At 57.7% G+C, this 17,847-nt stretch overlaps 1 protein-coding gene across 5 annotated transcripts in view; it reads left to right on the plus strand.

The window, feature by feature from the left end:
• Positions 1-17,847, plus strand: part of ARID3A (AT-rich interaction domain 3A) — a 49,812-nt gene that overhangs the window by 27,523 nt on the left and 4,442 nt on the right. For 4 of the 5 annotated variants that reach the window (XM_034944384.3, XM_034944386.3, XM_034944385.3 and 1 more), the window contains exons 4-8: positions 6,482-6,554; positions 10,634-10,817; positions 11,215-11,462; positions 12,937-13,233; positions 14,765-14,863. In XM_034944384.3, coding sequence (XP_034800275.3) covers positions 6,482-6,554; positions 10,634-10,817; positions 11,215-11,462; positions 12,937-13,233; positions 14,765-14,863 — 901 coding nt within the window. Of the gene's footprint in view, positions 1-1,258; positions 5,817-6,481; positions 6,555-10,633; positions 10,818-11,214; positions 11,463-12,936; positions 13,234-14,764; positions 14,864-17,847 lie in introns of those variants that run through there. The other variant, XM_055102923.2, reaches the window with a different exon arrangement.

Raw genomic sequence — 17,847 nt, forward strand, 5'->3', positions numbered from 1 at the left:
GGCGGTTATCTCACTTTTTCCTCCCCTCCCCCACCGGCGCCACCACCTGAGCCCCGCCACCCTCCCTCCTCACAGGTGCCCCCTCCAGAGGGGCCCGGTCCTCATCAGGTGGGGGCGGCACCTCCCACCCCCCCAGGCCTCCCACACCCCCTCCCCGTGCAGAGCCGGGGGAGTGTCAGAGTCGGGGGCCACAGCGTCTTCCCTCCATCCCCAGAGCCATGGAGTGTGTCTTGCAGATCCGTGTAACGGGGCTCGGGCGTGCAACCTTCTGGGAAGAAAACCAAAGAGGAATGAAGGGGTCAGAGGCTGAGGGGGGCTGTGGAGGGGGCTCTGTCAGAAGGCGACGTTTGGGCGGGAAGGCAGGAGCCGAGCGGGGACCCGGGAGCTGCATTCCAGGCAGAAGGAACAGCGCCGCGGAGGCCCTGGGGTGGGGGCCTGTGTGTTTTACATAGAAAGACGCCAAGGCTGGGTCTGGGGGCTCCTGCCTGTAATCCCAGCGCTGTGGGAGGCTGAGGCAGGAGGATCACTTAAGGCCAGGAGTTTGAGACCAGCCTGAGCAATATAGCAAGACCTTGTCTCTATAGAAATACAAAAATTAGCCGAGCGTGGTGGTGCCTGCCTGTGGTCTCATTGGCTCAGGAGACCGAGGTGGGAGGTGGAGGCTGCAGTGAGCTAGGGTGTCACCACTGCACTCCAGCCTGAGTGACAGAGCGAGACCCTGTCCCTAAATAGGGCAGCCCAAGGCCGGGGCGGAGGGAGCAGGAGAGGGCTGGGAGGGGCCAGGAGGGTGCTGGGGGGCCCTGGGAGGCTGTGGCCGAGGGAGGGTCATGCTCAGATGTCTGTGAAAAACCCCCCACCCCACCCCACCCAACTGCTGAGTGGGGAAGGGTCTGGCAGGAGGGGCGGCCGGGGGACCTGGAGGTGGCTTGGCTCCACGCGCTCTGTGCCTCAGTTTCCCCTTCTCCGAAGCAGGTGGTGCTGGGAAGGGGAGACGATGGGCCCAGCCTTGGTAATTAGGGGTCCACACCTTCCATCCCCCACAGCAGGAAGTGGACAGAGGGGAGGGGACCCCCTCAGGGAAAGACCCCCAGGCCTGCACTGTGGCCCCGCATTTTCTTGGCATCACACTGAGAAAGCAAGTTCATTTGACATGCATTTATTAGGCAACTGCTGTGTGCCCGATTTTGGATGCTGGCAACAAGATAAGAATTCTGCATGTTCCAGGGCAGACAGACGAGAGACAAATGCGTGAATCCACACAGCTGGGGCCATGCGAGGGCTGGGGGGCCAAGGGGGGCCGTGAGCCAGAAACCCCGTGAGGCCGGTGGTCCGTAAAGGTGGGTGGGAGCAGAGCGTCTGCAGAGGTGATATCACTCCTGGGAGGACGGGGGGCTCCCCTCCAGGGAGGGAATGACCACAGGGGACCCGGACGAAGGGAAGGGGCTGAGAAGGCCTCGCAGACGAGAGGAACAGCCGGGGCGAAGGCGGCCGCTCGGGGCTGATGGGGGGCGGTGGGGGTCTCAGTGGAGGGGCACCTTCAGAACTTCACACCCGACCCCTCCCATGATCAGAGCAGGCCCCAGGGAGGTCAGGTGGCGTGGAGGGGAGTGCGGGCGCTTATCTCGGCCCTCAGCCCCTGGGGAGGGAGTTTCCGGAGATTTTGCCCAATCTCCAGCCTGGGTTTAGGGCTCCTGTGGGTGTGTGGTGGGCGGCTGATTTCAGAGCTTTCTGGTTGATGTTTCAGAGGGGCAGGGTTTCAGCCACAGAACCCAGGTGAGAACCAAGGCCTGGGTTTGCCATGGGGTGTGCTGTGGCCCAGCAGTTCAACCCGGGATCTGGCCCACAAGGGGGGCCTGGACACCGCCATGGGCAGCCTGGACACCGTCCCCTGCTTTCCCATCCCTGGGCCTCGGCCAGCTGGCCAGGGCGGGGCGCCCCCCGCAGGGGAGCGGAACCGGGGGCCAGAGACCCATAAAGCCCAGGCGGCCTTTACTGCTGGCTTTGTTGCTGGCTGCCCACAGCAACGGCCATTAGAGCCGCCTCCCCCGCCAGCAGCTGGGGCCCCCGCAGGTCCTCCCTTTACTGCCACGCATCAGTGCCCCGGCCCCACAGGGGTCTGACCGTGCCTCGCCACCGGCCCAGTTCGCCCACCATTTGGCCTGGGAGTTAATGGCTCCCCTCTCCAACCCCAACCTTGGCTGGCTGTACATGGGGCAGCTGATTGCTGCCTGGCGCCTCGGTTTCCCTATCCGGGATGTGAGGGTAGCTAGGGTGCCAGGTGCTTGGGGTAAAGCTGCTGTGTTTTCTCACACACTCTCTTTGAGAGATGGGGAAACTGAGGCAGGAGGTGCGGTGAGGTTTCTTGTAGGGGCTGTGCCGGGGAAGGGGGGGTCCAGGCAGGGTAGACCCCCCAATACCGGGTCAGAATCTCAGAGGAGAGGACCTTCCGCTCGCCCTGGAAGGGCCCAAGGTGTGCTGGCCTCTACGTGCGGTTCTTAGCGGGGGGGCTGCGTAACGAAGGACCTCAAACCGCAGGCGTAAAACAAACGAAACCTGTTCTCCCTCCGTCCTGGAGCCCAGAGTCCAAAATCGAGGCGTCCGCAGGGCTGCGCTCCCTCCAGGGGCCGCAGGAGGAGCCTTCCGCCTCTCCCAGCTCCTGGGGGCTCCAGGAGTCCCTTGACATGTGGCCGGCCTCTGTCTCTGTGCGACCGTCTCCAGGGCCCACCGGCCTTCACTGTGACTTTTTCTCAATTTGATCACGTCTGCAAAGGCCCTTTTTCCAAATAACGTCTCGTTCTGAGGTTCTGGGCGGATGTGAATTTGGGTGGGGGGTGGCGTTCACCCCAGGACAGCCCCAGCGGTGAAATCCTCCCCATTCCAGTACCTGCTGCCTCAGGCGTTTCCCTGGCAAGCTCGTCCTGTCCCCCTCTCCGCCCTGTCCCCCTCTCCGCCCTGCCCGGCTCACTTCTGCAGCTGAGAAAATCAAGGTTCAAGTAACGAGCATTTATTAGGCAACTGCTGTGTGCTCGGCTGATTCCAGACTCTGGGAACAAAACAGACTAAACCCCAGATACACTCCTAGATCCGTGACTCGGTGATGGACGGGGTCTCGGAGGAAGAACGTGGAGGGGAGGGGGCGGGAGCCGGGCCGGGGTCAGAGGACGAGGCCGGGCGTGTGGCCGTGTGTGCGTGCCTGTGCTCATGGGACCCACCGGCCCGGCCAGGCCAGCCAGGTCTACCTGCGGGCCCCACACCCCTCAGGCAGCTGAAGGGGAAAGGGCCTCCCCGGCCACCATAAATCAGCGCAGGAATGCAGGCTGGCCAGTCTGGCGCTGGCCGGGGTGGGGCGGAGACAAAGGCCAGGCAGCTGGACCTCGGGCAGCCTCGACCACCCAGGGCAGAGGTCAGGACTCCTGGCTGCCCCCCCAGCCCCTTCCCGGAAGGCCTCACTGGGCCTCCAATACACAGACGGGGAAACTGAGGCCCAGAGAGGGGCAGGACGGCTGCAGGGTGATGGGGCCTTTGGCCGGCCTCCCCAGCACCTGGGATGTCCCCGCAGCAGGGGCTGGGCGTGGGTCTCCTTCTGGGCCCTAATGACCGATCATCCCAGCTGAGGCCTAATTGGTGGTTTCAAGGCTCCCCACTGCCCAGCCAGCCACATTCCCCCCGAGCTTAATTGGCAGCCTGGTATTTGTCGCAGCTCCTCCTCGGCAAATTGGCCCCCGCCTGAACTCCGCTTTCTAATTATCCCTGCCGGCTTTCCCCCACCCTGCCCGCCCGTCGGTGGGGGGCTGGGGGACCTCCTGGCTCCTTGTACCCCAGACGGAGCCTCTTTCCCCTCTGGAAGACGTTCCGGGGCCTGGTGATCTTCTTCCTCCCCAGCCACCACCCTGGCAGGCAGAGGCGGTCGGTGGCTCATTTCATAGCTGGAGGCTGAGACTCCAGGCTCCAGGTGCGGGGAAGCCAGCAGGAGACAGGAGGACCGGGATGGGAAGCAGGACGGGGCTCTGGGCCAAGTCCCCACCAGCCCCCAGGCTCTGGTCCCGCACTCACCGCTGTGTCTCAGTTTCCTCACCTGCAAAGCAGAGCCAGTTCTCAGAACAAATGCGCTCCCGTCCGGCTCTCAGGACAGCCCCGGGAGGCACGCTGGTGACTTTTTGCAGCGATTTGCTGTGTGAACTCAGGCAGGCACTGTCGTAGGGTAAATTGTGTCCCCCAAAGAAAAGGTGGAGGGCGGTGGCTCCCGCCTGTGACCCCAGCACTTTGAGAAGGCAACACGTGAGGATCGAGGGAGCCCAGGAGGTCGAGACCAGCCAGGGCAACATAGAAAGACCCATCTCTACAAAAGAAAATGTAAAAACTTAGCCGGGTGTGATGGCGAGTGCCTGTGGTCCCAGCCACTTGGGCAGCTGAGGCAGGAGAATCCCTTGAGCCCAGGAGGTTGAGGCTGCAGTGAGCTATGATTGCGCCACTGCACTCCAGGCTGGGCAACAGAGTGAGACCCTGTCTCCAAAAAAAAAAGAAATAGGCCGGGCGCAGTGGCTCATGCCCATAATCCCAGCACTTTAGGAGACTGAGGCAGTTGGATCACGAGGTCAGGAGACGATCCTGGCCAAATGGTGAAAACTCCGTCTCTACTAAAAATACAAAAAAATTAGCCGGGCGTGGTGGCGGGCGCCTGTAGTCCCAGCTACTCCGAGAGGCTGAGGCAGGAGAATGGCGTGAACCCGGGAGGTGGAGCTTGCAGTGAGCCAAGATCGCGCCACTGCACTCCAGCCTGGGCGACGAGCGAGACTCCGTCTCAAAAAAAAAAAAAAAAAAAAGAAGAAAGAAAAAGAAAAGAAGAGGACAGGTTCAAGCACTGGATTCCCAGTACCTGTGACAGGACCTCATTTGGAAATGGGGGAACTTACTGACATACAATCACGTGTTGACACCTTGGTCAACCTCAGACCGCAGATGGGACGGTGGTCCCACAGGATTAGAATTCCATATTTCTAGTGGCTCACACCTGTAATCCCAGCACTTCGGGAGGCCGAGGCGGGCGGATCACGAGGTCAGGAGATCGAGACCATCCTGGCTAACATGGTGAAACCCCGTCTCTACTAAAAATACAAAAAATTATCCGGGCGTGGTGGTGGGCGCCTGTAGTCCCAGCTACTCGGGAGGCTGAGGCAGGAGAATGAAGTGAACCCGGGAGGTGGAACTTGCGGTGAGCCGAGATTGCACCACTGCACTCCAGCCTGGGGACAGCGAGACTCCGTCTCAAAAAAAAAAAAAAATTCCATATTTCTTGTGCACCTTTTCTGTGTTCAGCTGTGTTAGACGCACAGACACTCATGCTCACGTTGCCACTGCCTACGGGACCCAGGACAGCCACAGATTTGTAGCCCAGGAGCGCTGGCTGGGCTGTGCCTGTGCCTGGGTGTGTGGGAGGCTCCACCCGTGAGGTGTGTGTGACTCACTCCTTGATGTTCACACTGACGAAATCACCAACAGACATTTATCAGGACGCATCCTGCACGAAGACAGAGGCAGAGCCTGGAGCGACGCGGCCACAAGCCCAGGAACCTGGAGCCCCCAGAAGCCGTGAGAGGCAGGAAGGTTCCTCCCTTGGAGACTTCGGAGGGAACGCAGCCCTGCAGACATCTTTTGTTTTGTTTTGTTTTCAGAGACAGGGTTGCGTTCTGTCGCCCAGGCTGGAGTGCAGTGGTGCGGTCTCAGCTCACTTCAGCCTCCACTGCCCAGGCTCAAGCAATCCTCCCACCTCAGCCTCCCGAGTGGCCGGGACTGTAGGCATGAGCCACCCCACCTGGGTAACTTTTTGTTATCATAATGTAGAGATGGGGTCTCACTATGTTGCCCAGGCTGGTCTTGAATTCCCGGGCTCAAGCGATTCACCCGCCTCCCAAGGTGCTGGGATTACAGGTGTGAGCCGCCACCCTGAAGAGAAGTCGGTTTTGGACTTCCGGGCTCCAGGACCGCGGGAGAATAGATTTCTGTTGCTTTAAGCTGCAACGTGTGGCTGTAGGGAGTTAAGGATCGATTTGAGATGAGGTGGCCCTAAAACCAGCAGGCTGGTGTCCTGAGAAGAGGAGAGAGAGACGGGGAGACGGTCTTGTGGAGACGGAGGCAGAGACTGGAGCACTGCGGCCACAAGCCAGGACGCACCTTGATCTGGGGTTCCCGGGCCCCTGGACCGGGAGAGGACACTGTCTTGTCCCAGGCCACCTGGTTTCTGGTGCCTCCTTGCAGACCCTCTGGGAAGCTCGTTCACCGGCATTTCTGTCTTGCAGCCTTGTGGTTCTTCACCTGCCCAGCGGGGTCTCCGGCTCTGTTTTGGCTCTGGCAGCAGCTTGGGGGTCCTAGGGGTGGTGACCCCTGCTCCTGTCCTCCTGACCTGGCCTCCAGTGCAGGAGGGACATGGTTCCCACACCTGAGCTCTGGCACCAACTAACCCATCCCCTCTCCGCCCTCACAGCTCTACGAACTCGACGGGGACCCCAAGAGGAAGGAATTCCTGGATGACTTGTTCAGCTTCATGCAGAAGCGAGGTGAGCCCTCTGCCCCCACCCCCCTGGAGGGAGGTCACAGAAACAGGGCTGTAGGAGGGGCCCTACTGGCTCCAGGTATGTCGGGGCAGTGGTGAGCACCCCGTGGCTGGAGGCATCCAAGGCTCCTAAATCGGGAGGGACCTCAGGGGTGTCTTGGGGGGAAACACATCCTGCCATGGAGGTTTGACGCGGGAGGCACGCCTGTGAGTCTAAGGGGTAGGTCCCTTGGTGGGGGGCAGGGCAGTCTCAGGGCCCCAACCCAGAACAGACAGTCCAGGTCGTCTCCTTAGCATCCAGGGTGCAGTGCAGTGGGGGTCCCCACTACTGGGTAATGGGGGAGTGGAGCCACAGCCTCTGTGTTTAGGGAGTGGGGTCAGATCCGGGCTGGCCAGGTGGGTGCAGGTGCGGCAGGACAGAAGCCCCCCGCCCGGCCGCGAGATGGCTTAGAGCCTAATGATCTCATGGCGGCCAATGCGACGTTTGAGTCCTGGCCCCTCCCCTCTTCCCACCAGGGCCTCAGTTTCCCCATCTGTAAAAATGGGACACAAACAGTCCCTGCCCAAAACTCAGTGGCCAGCAGGTACCCCAGATGTGCTGAGTGCAGGGCCGCTGTTTACTGTGCACACTTATTGGGCACCAACGGTATACCAGGCTCTGTGCCCCCAAAGTCTCCTGGCCTAGAGAGGGCAGGTCTGGGCTGGTGTCCAGGTGGGGAAACTGAGGTCCAGACACAAGACAGACTCAGGCGACCAAGGGTAGCCGGGGTGTCCCAGCGGCCATTCCCAGGCCCCACCCCAGCTTAGAGTGACCACGGGGCAGAGAGAGTGCGGCAAGGGCTTCCGTCTCGCCTCCAAGTCCTCGTCGGCCGGAGAGGGTCCTAGGAGCGTCTGCCGCCAGGTAGGAGCCGCCCCAACCCCCTGGACACTCCTCTAGGGCAGGGAGCTAGCTCCGATCCCCACTGTTCAGACGGGGGAGGAGGCCTCGGGGCCCACAGAGGCCGGAAGGGGTGGGGCAGAGGGCTCTGTCCCCGCACTTGGGGCCGTCACAGGGGCCCGCTGTGTCCCAGCCTCCGCCCACCCCTCCCCTGGCTTCTATAAACACGGGCCCCAGGCCCGCCACTGCCAGCCGCCCGCCCGGAAGGGAAGGAGGAGGAGGGTTGTGGGCCCCCCGGCCCACACTGCCCAGCGGCCTCCGAGTTAACCCCTCCCGTGCTGGGAACAGAGGATCCAGACCCGGGACCTGGGCGGGGGCCCCTCCTGTGTTATCCTCCAAGGCCAGGCTTGACCAGGGCCCACTGCCCCCTGTGAGGCTGGACAGATCCTCCCCATGACCCTTTATCATCCTGTTTGCACCTGCTCAGCCCTGACCACTCTGCTGTGGGGCTCCGACCTCCTGGGTCCAAAGCCAACCCGTTTTGCTGTTACCCGTGCCTGGTACAGTGCCTGGTGTCCTGGGGGTACTTAGAAAGCACGGTGAGGGCTGGGCATGGTGGCTCACACCTGTAATCCCTGCACTTTGGGAGGCCGAGGCAGGTGGATCACTTGAGGTCAGGAGTTCGAGACCAGCCTGGCCAACATGGTGAAACCCCGTCTCTACTAAAAGTACAAAAATTGGCCAGGCGTGGTGGCAGGCGCCTGTAATCCCAGCTACTTGAGAGGCTGAGGCAGGAGAATTGCTTGAATCCAGGAGGCAGAGGTTGCAGTGAGCCGAGATCACACCACTGCACTCCAGCCTGGGTGACAGAGCGAGCCCCTGTCTCAAACAAACAAAAAGCAAGCATGGTAGGCTGCTCATGCGTGTGGGTGAGATGGGGGCCCCTGGCACGTGGGGCCGTGAGGGTTGGTGTCCAGCTTTACCTCCCTCTCCAAGCTGGGAATTCCTACAGGACAGGAGCCAGCGAGCTCCTATGCATCCCTCAAAACCCAGCCTCAAAGCTCCCTCTTCCTTGCCTTCCTCCAGGAGCTTCCTGCTCTGTAATGGGGGCCCTTGGAGCTGAGAATCCGTCAGGTGAACCTGCCCATCACCCCCAACTTCACGATCTTCCTCTCCTTCACTCCAGACAGAGAGAAATAATTTTTTTTTTCCCTGTGTCACAAAGTAAAAACCTCTAACTAAATTTCTCAGAATTCTCTGGGGGCTAGAAGTGAGGGAGGGGTCCTGACCACACCCCCTCCCCTCAGCAGCAGCAGCTGGACCACCTGACCTGCTGTTCCCTGACAACCTCCCCACCCTTCCTTATCTGGGCCCCACGACGGGCCCTGGTGATGCTCCCAGCTCCTTCTGTAAACATCCTCCTCCCGCCGCAGAGCCAGGGCGCGGCCCTGGGAACCAACCCTCTGCTGCTGATCCTTTTTTTTTTTTTGAGACAGAGTTTTGCTTTTGTTGCTGAGGCTGGAGTGCAATGGCGGGGTCTCGGCTCTCTGCAACCTCCACCTCCCAGGTTCAAGTGATTCCCCTGCCTCAGCCTCCTGAGTAGCTGGGATTACAGGCGCCCGCCACCACGCCCGGCTAATTTTTGTATTTTTAGTAGAGACGGGGTTTCTCCCTATTGGCCAGGCTGGTCTCGAACTCCTGACCTCGGGTGATCCGCCCGCCTCAGCCTCCCAAAGTGCTGGAATGACAGGCTTGAGCCACCGCGCCCAGCCTAAAGCCGTTACTTTTACTTTGCAAACTCTGAGGCCTAAACTGGTGTCCCGAGTGGGGCCGGGCGGAGGCTCTGGGCAGGTTTCCGGGCTGATCCTGCAGCTGAAACCCGGCGCGGCTTCTCTTGCCCAGGCTGTAAAGTGGGTTTCAGGTGGGGTCGGGTCTGAGGCTCATCTTCCTCCAACCTGAGATCTCCTCCATTCACTGGCGGTTTTGCAATCTGGGAAGGGCCTGGAAGTGGCGGAGGGTGGTGGGAGGTGTTTCTGGAAGGTCAGGCACCGGGGATTCCGGGGGTAGCAGGCCTCGACCAGGCAGAGGGCCGGCTGCTCACTCAGGGCTGCACCCGCTCTCCAGCCAGTCACATCCCAGAACCTCGATGTCCACGTCCCCATCCCTAACAGGGTGATGGGCGTCCCCTCCCACCCCATGGTGAGTGGGCAGCAGCTATGGCCTGGGCCACCTGCCCTCACTGGTCTTCACTGCGCGCCTACTGTATGCCACTGAGTGCTGGGACCCCACGTAGGCAGAACATGGGGTGGGGGCCACAGACTGTGCACAATTGATCTCCTAAGTGCAGAATTTCACGGACAGAATGAGAGGTTTAAGTGGGGGCTTGCCTACTGTCAGGCCAGGGAGGGGCTGGGCAGAGGTGGAGCTGACATCTGAAGCCAGAGGCTCCTGGTGCAGGGGCAGCCTGGGAGAGCCCTGGAGGGGGCAGGTAGGGCTGGAAGGGCGGGGAGGGGCCACGTCTGCAGCCGGCTCCAGGAGTTGAGGGGCAGGAACCTGAGTCAGCCCAGCCGCCTCTTCTTCCTGGGCCAGCCCACCTACCGCCCTTCCCCTGCCTAGGCTAATCCTCCCCCTTTCCCTCCCTGGCATAGCGTAGCCCACAACCCTCTCCTCCTGGGCTAGCCCAACCCCCCATGTCGGGGCTAGCCCATCCCCTTCCCCTCCCTAGGCCAGTCCACAGCCCTCCATTCTCCAAACTTGAAATTGGGTAAGCCAGGCTTTACCCCTCGCCTGCCTGAGGCTGCAGAGCCCCTGTCAGTGTGGAGGGAACAGGCCTCTGGGAACATAGGCAGAGTTGTTTTGGCAGCTGCCGTGGTGTGTGGCGTGGAGAAGGAATAACAAAGATCCGGGCGTCTCCCGCACGTCCCTCGCCTCAGTAACCCTCCTCCCGAGGGCTGCGCTGTCCCTAAGCCCAGGTTACTGGTGGATAAACCGAGGCAGAGCTGCCCCCTCGGCACCCTCTCGAGCAGCGGTTCCCAGCCTGGATGATCCTGCACCCACGGAGGGCCCTGGGCAACGTCTGGAGACATCTGTGGTTGTCACAGCCTGGGCGGGGGAGTGCTCCTGGCATGGAGAGGGCGGAGGCCAGGACACTCGGCTCCCTGCAGTGCCCAGGTGGCCCCCAACCTCCCTCTCGCGCCTTCCCCCAGGGACACCTGTGAACCGCATCCCCATCATGGCCAAACAGGTCCTTGACCTGTTCATGCTGTACGTGCTGGTGACGGAGAAGGGCGGCCTCGTGGAGGTCATCAACAAGAAGCTGTGGCGTGAGATCACCAAGGGCCTCAACCTGCCCACGTCCATCACCAGCGCAGCCTTCACCCTGCGGACCCAGTGAGTGGCGGACGGTTGTGCCGAGGTCGGGCCAGGGCACTCTGAGCAGCCAGTGCAAGGGGCCTGCAGAAGAGGGACGGGGTGGTGGGCAGCTGCAGAGGAGGGGGCGGTGGGCAGCCACAAAGGGCACAGGGCCACACCGTGCGTCCAGGGCCCGAGAGCGTCAAGTAGGGGTGCGAGGACCACACAGTCTCTGGGGTTGTGCAATCAGGGGCCATTGCGAGGAACAGCATTGAGATGGAATGGGCGAAGGCCCAGCAGCTCTGGGGGCTGCTGAGCAAGTCCAAGGGAAGAACCAGGGATGGTGGTGCCACAGTGGGGTTTACTTTGTACTGAAGGCCAAAGAGAGCCGTAGGGGTGACCCGGGTGCCATCCTCTTCCCTCGTCCCACCCACAGATACATGAAGTACCTGTACCCCTACGAGTGTGAGAAGCGGGGCCTCAGTAACCCCAATGAGCTCCAGGCAGCCATAGACAGCAACCGACGGGAGGGCCGGCGCCAGAGCTTTGGGGGCTCCCTCTTTGCCTACTCGCCAGGCGGGGCACACGGCATGCTCTCCTCACCCAAGCTACCCGTGTCCTCCCTGGGCCTGGCCGCAAGCACCAACGGCAGCTCCATCACCCCCGCCCCTAAGATCAAGAAAGGTAAGGGCCTGTGTGGGGCCTGGGGCGTGTTCCCAACTGAGCTTCAGCCTGGCTGTCTGACCTTGGGGGATACCTCTTCCCCTCTCTGGGTAACCAGGATGAAAAACCCTATAGTTGGCATGGAAAAGGGCTTCCAATCTACCAGTCCTCTGCCCATGGCAGACATTACCAATCCATCACCATTTTCTAATCCCACACAGGTGGCAGGCAGACATTGCTAATCAATCTGTGTTTCCAGTCTGTGGCCAAGGCAGACATTACTAATTGATCACTGTTTTTCCAGTCTACACTGAGGCAGGCATCATCAGTTGATCAGTTTTCCCTCCCACTGAGCCTCTGAATCCTCCATAACACAGAGGTACCAACAGCACACACAGCAGTGTCACCTCAGTTTGCCTGTCTGAGTTACCATTTCTCATCTGGGCAACATAGTGAGACCCCATCTCAAAAAAAAAAAAAATTAGCTGGGCGTGGCAGCGTGCACCTGTGGTCCCAGCTACCCAGGAAGCTGAGGTGGTCAGATGGGTTGAGCCCAGGAGGTCGAGGCTGTGGTGAACTGAGATTACACCACTGCACTACAGCCTGAGCAACAGTAGTGAGACCCAGTCTAAAAAAATTTTTTTTAGGCCAGGCACAGTGGCTCACGCCTGTAGTCCCAGCACTTCGGGAGGCTGAGGCAGGCGGATCGCTTGAGGTCAGGAGTTTGAGACCAGCCTGATCAATATGGTGAAACCCTGTCTCTACTAAAAATACAAAAATTAGCCGGGTGTGGTGGCGCACACCAAAAATTAGCTACTTGGGAGGCTGAGGCAGGAGAATCGCTTGAACCCAGGTGGCAGAGGTTGCGGTGAGCCAAGATCACGTCACTGCATTCCAGCCTCGGCGACAGAGTGAGACTCCGTGTCAAAAAAAAAAAAAAATATTAGCTTAGTGTGGTGGTGGGCGCCTGTAATCCCAGCTACTCAGGAGACTGAGGCAGAAGAATCACCTGAGCCTGAGAGGCAGAGGTTGCAGTGAGCAGGGATCGCGCCACTGCCCTCCAGCCTAAGCAACAGAGCGAGACTCTGTCTCAAAGAAAAAAAAAAAAGGCTAGGCGCGGTGGCTCACGCCTGTAATCCCAGCACTTTGGGAGGCCAAGGTGGGCGGATCACCTGAGGTCGGGAGTTCAAGACCAGCCTGGCCAACATGGAGAACCCCTGTCTCTACTAAAAATACAAAATTAGCCAGGCGTGGTGGTGGGTGCCTGTTTCCCAGCTACTAGGGAGGCTAAGGCAGGAGAATCACTTGAACCCGGGAGGCAGAGGTTGCTGTGAGCTGAGATCGCACCATTGCACTCCAGCCTGGGCAACAAGAGTGAAACTCCGTCTCAAAAAAAAAAAAAAAGAAAAGAAAAAAGAAGGTGCATGTTCCTGCCTTGAGTGGAAGGCAGGGCCCAGCCCCTCCTGGCCACCAATTCCCCTTTTTTCCTACCTAGAGGAGGACTCAGCCATCCCCATCACAGTCCCTGGCCGCCTGCCTGTCTCCCTGGCGGGCCACCCTGTGGTGGCAGCCCAGGCAGCAGCTGTGCAAGCAGCAGCCGCCCAAGCAGCTGTGGCCGCACAGGCAGCTGCCCTGGAACAGCTGCGGGAGAAGCTGGAGTCTGCAGAGCCTCCGGAGAAGAAGATGGCCCTGGTGGCCGATGAGCAGCAACGGCTGATGCAACGTGCACTCCAGCAGAACTTCCTGGCCATGGCGGCCCAGCTGCCCATGAGCATTCGGATCAACAGCCAAGGTACTGCCCTCGTGCCCAGACGCGCTGTGCTTCCTGCATGTGTCACACGGTGAGGGCCTTGGAGCCTACATATGTAAAGAGTGCCAACAAATCAATAAGAAAAAAAAAGCTGGGTGTAGTGGCTGACATCTGTAATCCCAGCACTTTGGGAGGCCGAGGTGGGTGGATCACTGGAGGTCAGGAGTTCAAGATCAGCCTGGGCAACATGGTGAAACTCCATCTCTACTAAAAATACAACAAATTAGCCGGGCATGGCAGCGCACCCCTGTAGTCCCAGCTACTTGGGAGGCTGAGGCAGGAGAATCACATGAACTGGGAGGTGGAGGTTGCAGTGAGCCGAGATAACGCCACTGCACTCCAGCCTGGGCAACAAGAGCAAAACTCCATCTCAAAAAAAATAATAATAATAAAGTAAACTGGCTGGGCACCGTGGCTCATGCCTATAATCCCAGCACTTTGGGAGGCTGAAATGGGAGGATTGCTTGAGCCCAGGAATTTGAGATCAGCCTGAGCAACACAGTGAGATGCCATCTCTACAAAAGTTAGCTGGGCGTGGTGGCACGCTCCTGTAGCCCCAGCTACTCGGGAGGCTGAGATGGGAGGATCACTTGAGCCCAGGAGGTTCAGGCTGCAGTGAGCCATGATTGCACCACTGCATTCCAGCCTGGGTGACAGAGCAAGACCTGGTCTCAAAAACAAGGTAAAAAAAAAACAAAGCGGAGTATGGACAAATACACTTATTCAACAAATAAATATTGAGCACCTACTGTGTGCACTGGTGACAGCATGAATGTGACAGACACTGTCTACACCTTGTAAAGCTAAAATCTAGTTGGCGAGACAGACAGAAAACAGAACATGTCACAGGTGTCTTTATGATCAGAAATGGCAGTTTTGGCCGGGCGCGGTGGCCCACGCCTGTAATCCCAGCACTTTGGGAGGCCGAGGTGGGCGGATCACCTGAGGCCAGGACTTCAAGACCAGCCTGGCCAACATGGTGAAACTCCGTCTCTACTAAAAATACAAAAATTAGCCGGGTGTGCTGGTGTGCACCCATAGTCCCAGCTACCCAGGAGGCTGAGGCAGGAGAATTGCTTGAACCCTGAAGGTGGAGGTTGCAGTGAGCCGAGATCACGTCACTGCACTCCAGCCTGGGTGACAGAGTGAGACTCCGTCTCAAAAAAAAAAAAAAAAAAAGAAACTCATTTGTTCGGCTGGGCACAGTGGCTCATGCCTATAATCCCAGCACTTTGGGAGGCCGAGGCGGGTGGATCATGAGGTCAAGAGATCGAGACCATCCTGGCCAACATGGTGAAACCCCATCTCTACTAAAAATACAAAAAATTAGCCGGGCGTGGTGGCGGGTAGTCCCAGCTACTGGGAGGCTGAGGCAGGAGAATGGCGTGAACCCAGGAGGCAGAGCTTGCAGTGAGCTGAGATCGCGCCACTGCACTCCAGCCTGGGCAACAGAGTGAGACTCCATCTCAAAAAAAAAGGAAAAAAAGAAACTAATTTGTTCTTCTTCCCACAGCCTCCGAAAGCCGCCAGGACTCTGCTGTGAACCTGACAGGCACCAACGGCAACAACAGCATCAGCATGTCGGTGGAGATCAACGGCATCATGTACACAGGTAGGACCCCTGAGGCCACGCCCTGCCTGGACCTTGCCTCTCCCGCCGCCGTGAACTCAGGACCCTGAGTTGCGCCTGGTGCCACCTGCTTGAACCCAGGTGTGCGGGCGAGCAGGGCACGGCCAGGGGCTTTGCAGGACAAACAGTCAAGACTGATGGAGAGGATACCATCATTCACCCGGTGCCACGCTCAGCCCAGAGGGGGTCGTCCACAGATACATATTCAGTGTGACGTTGGATGGTTCACATTCCTAGTTTTTTGTTTTAATGAGACGGAGTCTTGCACAGACATGCACCAGCACACCTGGTTAATTTTTAAATTTTTTGTTGCTCTTTAAATTTTAAATTGCTTTGTTGCTCAGACCGGTCTTGAACTCTGGGCTCACGCAATCTTCCTGCCTCGGCCTCCCAAAGTGCTGGGATTACAGGCGTGAGCCACCGCACCCAGCCAATCCCAGCATTTTCGGAGGCTGAGGAGCAAAGAATGTATAAGCCCAGGGGTTAGAGACGTTGAGGCTGCAGCAAGCTGTGATGATGCCACTGCACTCCAGCCTGGGCCACAGACCGAGACCCTGTCTCTTGAAAAAAAATTTAATGAATGTATTTTTTATTTTTTTTAATTTGTAATTTGTAATTTTTGTGGGTACATAGTAGGTATATGTATTTATGGGTTTTATGAGATGTTTTATACTGGCATCCAATGCCTAATAATCACATCAGGGTAAATGAGGTATCCAAACAATTGAATCTAGGCTGGGTGCAGTGGCTCATGGCTATAGTTCCAGCACTTCGGGAGGTTAACACGGGAGGATCACTTGAGCCCAGGAGTTCGAGACCAGTCTGGGCAACATAGTGAGACCCCATCTCTCCTAAAAATATAAAAATCAGCAGGGCGTGGTGGCAGGCGCCCATAGTCCCAGCTACTCGGGAGGCTGAGTAGGGAGGATCACTTAAGCCCAGGAGGTGGAGGTTGCAGTGAGTCAAGATCACACCATTGCACTCCAGCCTGGGTGAAAGAGTGAGATCCCGTCCTTCTCTCTCTATATATATCTATATATAGATATATTGATAGATATAGCTATAGCTATATATAGATATATATATAGATTAGATATAGATTTATATGTATCTATAAATACATATATACTTTTATATCTATATCTACATATATATATATTGTTGTTGTTTTTTCTTTTGAGAGGGAGTCTTCCCTCTGTCACCCAGGCTGGAGTGCAGTGGCGCGATCTTGACTCACTGCAACCTGTGCCTCCTGGGTTCGAGCGATTCTCCTGCCTCAGCCTCCCCAAGTAGCTGGGACTACAGGCGTGTGTCACCACACCCAGCTAATTTTTTTTTGTATTTTTAGTAGAGATGAGGTTTCACCATGTTGGCCAGGCTGGTTTCGGACTCTTGACCTCAGGTGATCCGCCTGCCTCGGCCTCCCAAAGTTCTGGGATTACAGGCATGAACCACCGCGCCCACCCTATATATACATATTTTTTTAAATAAAATGAATTAAAAAGTTGCCGGGCACAATAGGTCACACCTGTAATCCCAGCAGTTTGGGAGGCTGATGTGGGTGGGTCATGAGGTCAGGAGTTCAAGACCAGCCTGATCAACATGGTGAAACCCCATCTCCCCTAAAAATACAAGAATTAGCGAGGTGTGCTGGCGTGTGCCTATAATTCCAGCTGCTTGGGAGGCTGAGGCAGGAGAATTGCTTGAACCTGGGAGGCGAAGGTTGCAGTGAGCCGAGATCGCGCCACCGCACTCCAGCCTGCGCAATGGAGCAAGACTTCGTCTCAGAGGAAGAAAAAAAAAAGAATTAAAAAATTTAATTAAAAAAGTGGAGTCAGTGCCAGGGGCAGTGGCTCACGCCTGTAATCCCAACACTTTGGGAGGCTAAGGAGAGAGGTTTGCTTGAGGCCAGCCTGGGCAACACAGGAGACCCCATCTCTACAAAAGAACATAAGTAAATGAATAGTTTTTCTTTTCTTTTTTTTTTTTTTTTTTTGAGACAGAGTCTCACTCTGTTGCCCAGGCTGGAGTGCAATGGCATGATCTCAGCTCCTGCAACCTCCACCTCCTGAGTAGCTGGGATTACAGGTGCATGCCACCAGGCCCGGCTAATTTTTGTATTTTTAGATGATACAGGGTTTCACCATGTTGGTCAGGCTGGTCTCGAACTCCTGACCTCGTGATCTGCTGGTCTTGGCCTCCCAAAGTGCTGGGATTACAGGCATTAGCCACCACACCCGGCGGTAAATGAATAGTTTTTCTTAAAGTGGAGTCAGGCCGATGGTTCATAGCGGCCACCAGGTGGCGCTGTCGACACCGAGCAGCCTTGTTGCAGGCTCCCCTCCGCCAGCTGTGGTCAGAGGCTGAGCTGAGGTCAGTGGTGTCCTCACAGGTCCACAAATGGATTTTTGAGGGGTCCATGCCCTCCTGAAATCAGATGTAAAACGTGTACATTCATATTGAATCTTACAGGGGAGAAGGCCAACTGTGTGCTAGGGGTCTCGCAACCCCACATCAACAAACCATGGGCATCAGGGTTCTCCCTGCAAGAGCTGTGTGCACGCTGATGTGCATGTGTGGATTAAACACACGTGTGTGCTCACGTGCATCCATATATATGCACATGTGTGTGATGAAGGAGTGAGCAGACACAGTGGGGAAGTTTAAGCTGGGCTCACATCTGTAATCCCAGCACTTTGGGAGTCAGAGGCAGGAGGATTGTTTTAGGCCAGGAACTTGAGACCAGCCTGGGCAACATATTGAGAGCCCATCTCTACAAAAAATAAAAAATTGCTAAAATATTGCCAGCCACAGTGGCTCATGCCTGTCATCCCAGCACTCTGGGAGGCCAAGGTGGGTGGATCACCTGAGGTCAGGAGTTGGAGACCAGCCTGGCCAACATGGTGAAACTCCATCTGTACTAAAAATACAAAAATTGGCTGGTGTAGTGGCAGGCGCCTGTAGTT

The sequence above is a fragment of the Pan paniscus genome, chromosome 20 (assembly GCF_029289425.2).
Source record: "Pan paniscus chromosome 20, NHGRI_mPanPan1-v2.0_pri, whole genome shotgun sequence".
NCBI lineage: Eukaryota > Metazoa > Chordata > Mammalia > Primates > Hominidae > Pan > Pan paniscus.